Below are 11903 nucleotides of genomic sequence, written 5' to 3' on the forward strand. Positions count from 1 at the left end.
TCTCTTAAGCTTTGTTATAAGGTCGGGGAATATGTTTTGATACTGGTATTGTGGAAATGTCATTACCACTGTAATTACATTTGGTTAAGGAGTAGTTAAGTATGTTGTGCTTTCAATTGTACTTTTTTGATTTCTTGTACAATTCAAACCAACTTAAGTACAAATATTCAGCTGACTTCAACAGTTTGTTTCTCATCAATGACTTTTCTTGTCTTTCTTTGCAGACATTTAGAATTTCTTTAAACGACAACAATTTAAAGTGAAAATACAAAGCTGTCATTGGGTTCTGGTCGTCCGTTTGCCCCAGAATGGTGCTCAGAGTCACTGAAAGACAACTTTCTGAAAACACTGCCTCTGTCATGCAAATGGGGAAACCTTTCTGGGAACGTTCGCCTCCTTTTCATCTCTGGTCATATTAAGCTGTTCTTCTGCACATGCTCAGTAGAGCCAATCAGAACAACGGTTCCTCCCTGGTGTCACGACTCCCAGTCCATATTCTCCTGGACTTGGTACTTTTATTTTGACAGTCACTGTAATAATAATCCAATTTGGTAGTTTTATTTTGACAGTCACCATAACAACAATCCAATTTGCTGGTCTGTCTACTAGAATGTTCTCCCAAGTGTTCCGCTTTAGCTCATTGTGTGTGTGTGTGTGTGTGTGTGTGTGTGTGTGTGTGTGTGTGTGTGTGTGTGTGTGTGTGCTTTCCATACTTACCCTAACAACAGCACCAACTAGTGGACCAACATGAAAACTACATCATTTTCAGTGTTTCCGCCGTTGCCGTGGAAACAGACATTTATTTTCAAAGCTTTACCTTTTCTATGTTAGAAGTTCGTGTTTTACTGAATTTGTGGAAGAGAACCAGTTTTATGTCATCAGATTGTGATTATTTAATAGCTTGAACATTCTGAGAGAATGTTTTCATTGGGAACTGAGATATTTTGGCGATAGTTCTGTGAAGTATCCGCTTACTCTTTCTCACCACTTCAGCTGCTCTAGCTCTTGTATTATCACTCCGGTTTGTCAGTTTTACTTTTACAAAGGACTCAGCTGAGTGTTCTTCTCGTCCTGCTGTGTTTGGGTCCCTGCAGCGCGGCTTCCGGACCGCCGGCGGCCCGCGGGCCTCCGGTTGTTCACCTCTGGACCTGTTCTCCTTCCTGGAGCTCAGTGTGAAATGAGCCCTAACCCGTTCCTCCAGCCGCCTCGACCGGCTCCCCGCGGCCTCAGCTCGCTGCGCTCCAGTCAGTCACCTGCCGCTCGCGCGTCTCACCTGAGCTGATGTTTAACCAGGGCCGGAGGTACGCCCCCCCGCGCCCCGCCGTCTCTCCGGACTGTCCGCTCAACGTGCAGCCGGTGAACCTCAGCCGGCCGCGCGGGACGCTCAGCGACGCTCCGGAGGCGACGTGGCCGCCGCCGGGAGCCAAGATGCGCTTTTCCAAGGGCGGCGTGGTGGTGAGAGCCCCGCGGAGGAACGCGTCTCCTCAGCCGGCCAGCCTGGAGAGCCTGGAGGCGGCGTGGAGCGAGAGGGGCCGGCAGGACGACGCGCCGCAGAGCCCCGGGAAGAGGGAGGAGGCAGAGCCCGCCGGGGGGCCGCCCCACGGCCGCAAGAGGGGCTTCAGACCGCCCGACGTCAGGACCATCTTCTCCCCCGCGGAGAGGGACCCCCGGGTCCGGGAGGAGACCGGGGAGGGGCACACCTTCGAGCCCCGGGGGGAGAACACCTGGTGCGACGTCTGCTGCTCCTACATCTTCCAGGGGGGGCTCACCTGTGCAGGTGAGGGGGCTCCTATCGTGTGTTTTACGGTATCTCCAGGTAAACTGACTTATTGAAACGTTTGCAGAGCAGAGTGAAGGTGAGTGCTGCTTCTCACGCTCTCGTCTCGCTGCTCTGCTTGTTTTTTATGAAAACTCCTCAGAGAGCAACATTAATGGAAATCCTGTTTAAAGAAGAGTCCCAGTTTTCACCACAGTTCAGTCCCTGGAACACCAGTTGAAGGTTAATTGTTGAGTGTAAAGGTCCTGGAGCTGTGGACAGGAGTGAGACAGACTGTCCACAGACAGACAGACAGCAGAGCACTCAGGATCAATTCGACCTTAAATCTGGAGCTTTTAAATGACAGGTCAGTGTGAGTGACGTTAAATAAATAGATACAATACATAATACACACTGATTATTTAAAGACACATCTGAATATCTTAGTATTTTAGTAGACGTTAATTTAACTTCACAGTCTTTTATTCAGCAACTGTGATGACGATAAAGATAAACACAAAATGTTATTCTGAACTGCGAGTTCAAAGTGAGAGAAAGCAGTTCTACTACAACCAGGTAGTAATTATTACTCCTGATTTAAGAAAGTTAACAAACTTTATTTGTGTTTTTTTTACATCCATAACATGTATGTACAAAACCTCAAAGCCAAGAGTGAGTATGGACATCATCAAATAAATGTGTTTCTCACTCCTTTCTATCTAAATATGTGAAGTAAAAGCTGGACATGGATCACAATACACAGTTAGTGGGATTCAACCCCGGCACTCAAGTTAAAGCTTAATCTTGATCTGAGCCAATAAAAGTACACAACAAAAACAAACTGCATGTTTCTGAGCTCCTTTCAATAATACTAAAGTATCCTTATTTCCTCGTCTGTACATCCGTCCACCAGACAGATCAGTATCTGTCATGTAATGCAGATTTAAACACCGTTTAGTGTTTTAAAGATCCAAACCAGAGCCTGAGTCGTCTCCGTGTGCTGAATAAACTATTGGAGTCAGTTTGGTTAAACTGAGTTCATATAAAGTTTCAATGATGATTCCATGACTTGGAGAAGTTTTCTTAGTCATGATCAAGATATTTGAAGTGAATCGGACGTAACCCTTTGATTCCCTGTGTAGAAGGACCCAGCAGAGTGGGTAGAAGCCAGAGGATTGTGGATTACGTCACAGTGACAGAACAGAATTCATTGTGCTGAGAAGGAACGTCAGTGATTAACTTCACTCTGGTTGATGACTCAACGTGCCGACGTCTCCAGTAATGGATCCCATCGATCCGCTGGTTTAGAGAGTCCACTGCTTCTTCACAAGGGAACGAGCTCCGTGCTGGTCTGAGTGGCATCAGGAGCTGTGAGGCTCAGGGTGAGGCTCAGGTTCAGAGTGAGGTTCAGAGTGAGGCGGAGGTTCAGAGTGAGGCTCAGAGTGAGGCTCAGGTTCAGAGTGAGGCTCAGGTTCAGAGTGAGGTTCAGAGTGAGGTTCAGGCTCAGGGTGAGGCTCAGGTTCAGAGTGAGGCTCAGGTTCAGAGTGAGGCTCAGGCTCAGAGTGAGGCTCAGAGTGAGGATCAGATTCAGAGTGAGGCTCAGGTTCAGAGTGAGGCTCAGAGTGAGGCTCAGAGTGAGATTAAGGCTCAGAGTGAGGCTCATGCTCAGAGTGAGGCTCAGAGTGAGATTAAGGCTCAGAGTGAGGCTCAGAGTGAGATTAAGGCTCAGAGTGAGGCTCATGCTCAGAGTGAGGCTCAGAGTGAGATTAAGGCTCAGAGTGAGGCTCAGAGTGAGATTAAGGCTCAGAGTGAGGCTCGGGCAGCTGGAATGCCGGTGGCATGCAGTCGGACTGGTTCAGGTATGAAAGGAGACGAGGCCTCGGACGTCCTCCTGCTGTCCACAGCGTCTCACTGCAGAGCAGCTGTCAGGATTCCAACCTTCTGCGGGTTTGAACCTTCGTCTTCGTCTCGGTGGTGTTTTCCTCCAAACTGTCAAACACACTCATAGTATTACTGTCTAACTGGTTTGTTTAGTTCTGGATCCTGGATCATCCTCCAGCTCAGGTCCTCTACCAGAGCAGTATGAGGTCCTCTACCAGAGGAGTATGAGGTCCTCTACCAGAGGAGTATGAGGTCCTCTACCAGAGGAGTATGATGTCCTCTACCAGAGGAGTATGAGGTCCTCTACCAGAGGAGTATGAGGTCCTCTACCAGAGGAGTATGAGGTCCTCTACCAGAGGAGTATGAGGTCCTCTACCAGAGGCTGAACGGAGGAGAGACAGACGTCCTTCAGGTGTCCTCCAGGAAAGCGTTCATGTCTGCCTGTGGTTCACTGATTACCTCCAGGAGGGCCTGAGGAGCTCCAGACCGACACACAGCTGCAGTTTATTCACTTGTTTCATTAAAGATTAATTTCTCAGGCGTGTTTGAAGCTGAAATGACCTGGAAAAAAACAGAAGTGCTTCTTAGAGAGACTCTCAATATTGTGACTTTACAGAAGTAATAACCAACAAAGCACAAGAAAAAAAGCTGAATTCCATAGATTGATATTGTAGGGCTTCACAATATTAAATATGCAACAACTTTGTTGATTTTATTCAATTTTTCCTTAATTTCTTTATTATTTTTTTTTTATTATTTTCCAGACTTCAATGAAAACCTTTTCTTTTAACTTTGCCAGTTCTAGTCCAGAAAATTAAGAAAATGTAGTTTTTGCTTGAGGGTGCACCAATGGCCAGTTTCACTGTGTTGCCTACAAAAGTATTAATTATTACAAACCAAAATCTCTTGACTCTTCGCAAACAGACAGCAGTCAGAAGATGTAGGCTCGGACCTCGAAGGACTTAATTGCTGATGTCAAAGCTCAAGATTCAGAACAGGAGCCACTTTATTCAGAGATATATTGGGCAGACTTGGGTTCAACTTCAAGCAGTCTTAGGGTGCGTCCTAACATCTCGTCCTAGTACCTCCTATCTCCTCCTAGTACCTCCTATCTCCTCCTAGTACCTCCTATCTCCTAACATTCCCTCCTATCTCCTCCTAGTACCTCCTATCTCCTAACATTCCCTCCTATCTCCTCCTAGTACCTCCTATCTCCTAACATTCCCTCCTATCTCCTCCTAGTACCTCCTATCTCCTAACATTCCCTCCTATCTCCTAACAGTACCTCCTATCTCCTAACATTCCCTCCTATCTCCTCCTAGTACCTCCTATCTCCTAACATTCCCTCCTATCTCCTAACAGTCCCTCCTATCTCCTAACATTCCCTCCTATCTCCTAACATTCCCTCCTATCTCCTAACAGTCCCTCCTATCTCCTAGTACCTCCTATCTCCTAACATTCCCTCCTATCTCCTAGTACCTCCTATCTCCTAACATTCCCTCCTATCTCCTAACAGTCCCTCCTCTCTCCTAACATTCCCTCCTATCTCCTCCTAGTACCTCCTATCTCCTAACATTCCCTCCTATTTCCTAACAGTCCCTCCTATCTCCTAACAGTCCCTCCTATCTCCTAGTACCTCCTATCTCCTAACAGTCCCTCCTCTCTCCTAACATTCCCTCCAATCTCCTCCTAGTACCTCCTATCTCCTCCTAGTCCCTCCTATCTCCTAACATTCCCTCCTATCTCCTCCTAGTACCTCCTATCTCCTAACAGTCCCTCCTATCTCCTCCTAGTACCTCCTATCTCCTAACAGTCCCTCCTATCTCCTAACATTCCCTCCTATCTCCTCCTAGTACCTCCTATCTCCTCCTAGTACCTCCTATCTCCTAACAGTCCCTCCTATCTCCTAACAGTCCCTCCTATCTCCTAACATTCCCTCCTATCTCCTAACAGTCCCTCCTATCTCCTAGTACCTCCTATCTCCTAACATTCCCTCCTATCTCCTAACAGTCCCTCCTATCTCCTAGTACCTCCTATCTCCTAACAGTCCCTCCTATCTCCTCCTAGTACCTCCTATCTCCTAACAGTCCCTCCTATCTCCTAACAGTCCCTCCTATCTCCTAGTACCTCCTATCTCCTCCTAGTACCTCCTATCTCCTAACAGTCCCTCCTATCTCCTAACAGTCCCTCCTATCTCCTAGTACCTCCTATCTCCTCCTAGTACCTCCTATCTCCTAACAGTCCCTTCTATCTCCTAACAGTCCCTCCTATCTCCTATCAGTCCCTCCTATCTCCTCCCAGTCCCTCTTATCTCCTCCTAGTACCTCCTATCTCCTAACAGTCCCTCCTATCTCCTCCCAGTCCCTCTTATCTCCTCCTAGTACCTCCTATCTCCTAACAGTCCCTTCTATCTCCTAACAGTCCCTCCTATCTCCTATCAGTCCCTCCTATCTCCTCCCAGTCCCTCTTATCTCCTCCTAGTACCTCCTATCTCCTAACAGTCCCTTCTATCTCCTAACAGTCCCTCCTATCTCCTATCAGTCCCTCCTATCTCCTCCCAGTCCCTCTTATCTCCTCCTAGTACCTCCTATCTCCTAACAGTCCCTCCTATCTCCTCCCAGTCCCTCTTATCTCCTCCTAGTACCTCCTATCTCCTATCAGTCCCTCCTATCTCCTCCCAGTCCCTCTTATCTCCTCCTAGTACCTCCTATCTCCTATCAGTCCCTCCTATCTCCTCCCAGTCCCTCTTATCTCCTCCTAGTACCTCCTATCTCCTAACAGTCCCTCCTATCTCCTAACAGTCCTTCCTATCTCCTAACAGTCCTTCCTATCTCCTAACAGTCCTTCCTATCTCCTAACAGTCCCTCCTATCTCCTAACAGTCCCTCCTATCTCCTAACAGTCCTTCCTATCTCCTAACAGTCCCTCCTATCTCCTAACAGTCCTTCCTATCTCCTAACAGTCCTTCCTATCTCCTATCAGTCCCTCCTATCTCCTCCTAACATTCCCTCCCATCTCTTCCTAGTCCCTCCTATCTCCTAACAGTCCCTCCTATCTCCTAACAGTCCCTCCTATCTCCTAACAGTCCCTCCTATCTCCTAGTACCTCCTATCTCCTAACAGTCCCTCCTCTCTCCTAACAGTCCCTCCTATCTCCTAACAGTCCCTCCTATCTCCTAGTACCTCCCATCTCCTCCTAGTCCCTCCTATCTCCTAACATTCCCTCCTATCTCCTCCTAGTATCTCCTATCTCCTAACAGTCCCTCCTATCTCCTCCTAGTACCTCCTATCTCCTAACAGTCCCTCCTATCTCCTAACAGTCCCTCCTATCTCCTAGTACCTCCTATCTCCTCCTAGTACCTCCTATCTCCTCCTAGTACCTCCTATCTCCTAACAGTCCCTCCTATCTCCTAACAGTCCCTCCTATCTCCTAACAGTCCCTTCTATCTCCTAACAGTCCCTCCTACGTATCTCCTAACAGTCCCTCCTATCTCCTAACAGTCCCTCCTACGTATCTCCTAACATTCCCTCCTATCTCCTATCAGTCCCTCCTATCTCCTCCTAGTACCTCCTATCTCCTCCTAGTACCTCCTATCTCCTATCAGTCCCTCCTATCTCCTCCCAGTCCCTCTTATCTCCTCCTAGTACCTCCTATCTCCTATCAGTCCCTCCTATCTCCTCCCAGTCCCTCTTATCTCCTCCTAGTACCTCCTATCTCCTAACAGTCCCTCCTATCTCCTAACAGTCCCTCCTATCTCCTAACAGTCCCTCCTATCTCCTAACAGTCCTTCCTATCTCCTAACAGTCCTTCCTATCTCCTAACAGTCCCTCCTATCTCCTAACAGTCCTTCCTATCTCCTAACAGTCCTTCCTATCTCCTATCAGTCCCTCCTATCTCCTCCTAACATTCCCTCCCATCTCCTCCTAGTACCTCCTATATCCTAACAGTCCCTCCTATCTCCTAACAGTCCTTCCTATCCTTCCTATCTCCTAACAGTCCTTCCTATCTCCTATCAGTCCCTCCTATCTCCTCCTAACATTCCCTCCCATCTCCTCCTAGTACCTCCTATATCCTAACAGTCCCTCCTATATCCTAACAGTCCCTCCTATCTCCTCCTAACAGTCCCTCCTATCTCCTCCTAGTACCTCCTATCTCCTAACAGTCCCTCCTATCTCCTCCTAACAGTCCCTCCTATCTCCTCCTAACAGTCCCTCCTATCTCCTCCTAGTACCTCCTATCTCCTAACAGTCCCTCCTATCTCCTCCTAACAGTCCCTCCTATCTCCTCCTAGTACCTCCTATCTCCTAACAGTCCCTCCTATCTCCTCCTAACAGTCCCTCCTATATCCTAACAGTCCCTCCTATCTCCTCCTAACAGTCCCTCCTATCTCCTCCTAGTACCTCCTATCACCTAACAGTCCCTCCTATCTCCTAACAGTCCCTCCTATCTCCTCCTAACAGTCCCTCCTATCTCCTCCTAGTACCTCCTATCTCCTAACAGTCCCTCCTATCTCCTCCTAACAGTCCCTCCTATCTCCTCCTAGTACCTCCTATCTCCTAACAGTCCCTCCTATCTCCTCCTAACAGTCCCTCCTATCTCCTCCTAACAGTCCCTCCTATCTCCTCCTAGTACCTCCTATCTCCTAACAGTCCCTCCTATCTCCTCCTAACAGTCCCTCCTATCTCCTCCTAGTACCTCCTATCTCCTAACAGTCCCTCCTATCTCCTTTCCTATACACTTCTCCTGAACCCCAGAAGTTTCTAAGTGGTGGCCATGATAAGGAGCATTGGAATTCTCAATAAGCAAAGGAAAGGAGGCTCAATGCTTCCTTTAGAACCTCCTTTAGCTTAGGAACCACTGATGCTTCCTTTAGAACCTTCTTTAGCTTAGGAACCACTGATGCTTCCTTTAGAACCTCCTTTAGCTTAGGAACCACTGATGCTTCCTTTAGAACCTCCTTTAGCTTAGGAACCACTGATGCTTCCTTTAGAACCTCCTTTAGCTTAGGAACCACTAATGCTTCCTTTAGAACCTCCTTTAGCTTAGGAACCACTAATGCTTCCTTTAGAACCTCTTTTAGCCTAGGAACCACTGATGCTTCCTTTAGAACCTCTTTTAGCCTAGGAACCACTGATGCTTCCTTTAGAACCTCTTTTAGCCTAGGAACCACTAATGCTTCCTTTAGAACCTCTTTTAGCCTAGGAACCACTGATGCTTCCTTTAGAACCTCCTTTAGCCTAGGAACCACTGATGCTTCCTTTAGAACCTCCTCCAGGGGCCTCATTTATAAAACCTGCTTCCGCACTAAACAGGTCCTGAAAGATACGTACACCACTTCCCATGCAAAGTTTATGATCTAAATAAAAGGAACTTTGCAGGAGAACGCTGCTCCACTGTAAATGCTCACATTCAAATTAATGAAGAAGATAATTGAACCAAACTCAGTTTTCACCAGCCTGTTGAGAATACTACTCTTAGATAATTAAGTAGTAATTTGGGGTTGTAAAACTTGCGTAACTTGATGTATCATGAACAGTTCCATTAACTTAGAGAGAAGGATTTATTTCCCCAGTGTTCTGTTCACATTGGTTCAGACATGCTGATACTTTAGTCCCACAGTGTGTCTGCACATGCTCACGGTCATGGCAGCTGCTTCACCCTTTCTAGGTTCTGGAGGTGGTGCAGTCATTATACTAGAACCAAGGGTTTTTGAGTCGCTCCATCTTGAATGTATCTCAGCTGCATCATTACGTTCTTGCAGCCTGTTGCTGTAGTTCATGAGGACTATCCAGAGAGTACAGGTTTCCCTTCAGAACTACCTCAGAGTTACTGTCAGTACTGTTTGGTACAATACTTCATGTTTTTATGAATATCAGCAAGTTGACAAGAACAATCATGAAAAGTCTCTCAGATGATTTTGAACTGCTGGTATATCGACTAAGGTCAGCAGGTTCTCCACCTCCCCCAGTGTCTTTAGTCACCTAGTACAGGTTTGTACCACAAGATGGTGTATTGAGTCACAGAAAGAAGCAGGAACTCTATTACAATGGACTTCTGCTTTGGGAGGGTTAGTTGGGAGCGGTTCTCTAAAAGTGGAGTAGAGCACCGTGATCGTGGAACCGAACGGCCGAAAGGCCTTTTGGGTTTGGTGTTTTCACTTGATTCAATGATTGGCGTGTAAACGGGTTCTGAGAACCTGCTCAGTCTGAGGACGCAGGTTCAAGCCCCAATGGCATGAGAGCCTCACTCCTCTGAGAGTTAAAACACATTAAATATCACCATGAAATGTTTGACGCTCGTGTTAAAAGTCGTATAAAGTTGAAATTAAGATTGAATATAAAACAAAATAAAATCTGTCAATGGGAGCAGTTTGAAGGGAAGACAATAAAACAAGTCAGAAATCAGAGAATTGAAAGAATTTCATTTCCCACATTATGTAGCGTCACAATTCAAATCATCATCATCATCATCATCATCATCATCATCATCACAGAAAACAAAGAGGAACACAACAACTCCTCTGCTGACGACATCCTGTCACATCCTCATTTTTTATCAATGGATTGTTTGGTTCTGACCCACACAGGGAAGTTTTTCCATGTTTCCCTCTCTGGTCAGTTAATTGCCCCCCTGACCTGAGCCGCAGGGCAGGAGGAGGTTCACATTGGAACAGCTCAGTTTGAGTGGTGGTGTGAAATACTGAGTCTGAACCGTCCACCTCCATGTTGGTTCAGTCGCTGTGACAGTTTGGCTCCACAGGACAACACTGACCCCCACCGTGTGTGTGTGTGTGTGTGTGTGTGTGTGTGTGTGTGTGTGTGTGTGTGTGTGTGTGTGTGTGTGTGTGTGTGTGTGTGTGTGTGTGTGTGTGTGTGTGTGTGTGAGGGGAGGGGCCAGCTCAGACCTGGTATGGACACACACACACACACAGGATGTATGGCAGTGAGAGATGAGTGTTTTCTAGACGAGAACCTTTAGGAGGCTTAGAACCTTGAGTGAGTTCCAGGAAGGAGCAGCAGAATGTGAGCCGGCGATGGGATTTACCAAAAACTTTGGCAAAACTTGGAGGAGGATGTGGAGGTTTTTCTATGGCGTTCCCAAAGTGATGCGGCGCTCCGGACCCCTGGAGGTCAGCCTGCTGTGGAGGAACTCCGGTGAGTTTTCAGGACGGGTTCCCCACAATCCTTAGGAGAATGTTAGTAAAGAGGAGTGGGCCCAGGACGGAACCCTGAGGAACTCCACACCTTGTTTTTACCTTCTCATACTGAAATACACATTTATTGCCCAAGAATTGTAATGTGCATTTAGTACTTTATTACTTTTCTGCTGTTGTTTATATCTGCACATATTTCTTTTTTTTTATCGTTTACCGGTATATACTTTATTTCTCCTTTGTGGTAAACAAAGTTGGAACACATATACTTTTTATTGCTCAAGAACTTTTCTAACTTCATCTATATTCTGCATCCTGTGTGATTAAGATACAAGCATTGGTGTAAACTTATTAAATCCATGAATTTTCTTCAGATTATTACATGATTGAGCTGCAGGGGGCAGCAACACGCTGAGCTGAATCAGATTATTACATGATTGAGCTGCAGGGGGCAGCAACACGCTGAGCTGAATCAGATTATTACATGATTGAGCTGCAGGGGGCAGCAACACGCTGAGCTGAATCAGATTATTACGTGATTGAGCTGCAGGGGGCAGCAACACGCTGAGCTGAATCAGATTATTACGTGATTGAGCTGCAGGGGGCAGCAACACGCTGAGCTGATAAAGTAAAGCAGTGAAGTTTTCTTACATGTGCTTCGTTTTGTGATTGATCCATTCAAGGAAACTCCGGAGGAGCTTGTATTTAATCCACAAAATCTTCAGATTATTACAAAGTTAAAGGTAAATTAAACTAGAGCTACACTTGGTAGAGCGCACATTTGTTTGCAGACCCGAGTTAGCATCACTAGCATGATAGCCATTAGCTCATATTGATGCTAACTAGCCTGTCAGGTAGCTACGTCACTGAGTGAAACACTGAGCAGGGAGCGTCTCCATGGCAACAGACGCTGATCTCCTCTGATCTCCCCCATGAGGACAGCTTTGAACCGTTGTGGGGGATTTATTCAGAAACGTCAGCCTCTAACGTCCCAAACTCTAATGGATCGGTCCTTTCATGACCACAAATAATCCCTCAAATTTTCATGCAATCCAGATTAATGTTTTTTGTGAAAAATTGGTAAAATACATACACACAAACCAATAAAATACCA

The 11903-nt window shown here is 46.6% G+C and overlaps 1 protein-coding gene across 1 annotated transcript in view; it reads left to right on the forward strand.

The window, feature by feature from the left end:
- The first annotated feature begins 1169 nt into the window (after window positions 1–1169).
- Window positions 1170–11903, forward strand: part of rassf3 (Ras association domain family member 3) — a 67779-nt gene continuing 57045 nt past the window's right edge. Inside the window, exon 1 of the mRNA XM_080491836.1 lies at window positions 1170–1777. Within this exon, the coding sequence (XP_080347962.1) occupies window positions 1282–1777 (496 nt within the window). The 5' untranslated portion in view covers window positions 1170–1281. The remainder of the gene's footprint in view (window positions 1778–11903) is intronic.

Source organism: Lipophrys pholis (assembly GCF_963383615.2).
Source record: "Lipophrys pholis genome assembly, chromosome: 22".
Lineage (NCBI taxonomy): Eukaryota > Metazoa > Chordata > Actinopteri > Blenniiformes > Blenniidae > Lipophrys > Lipophrys pholis.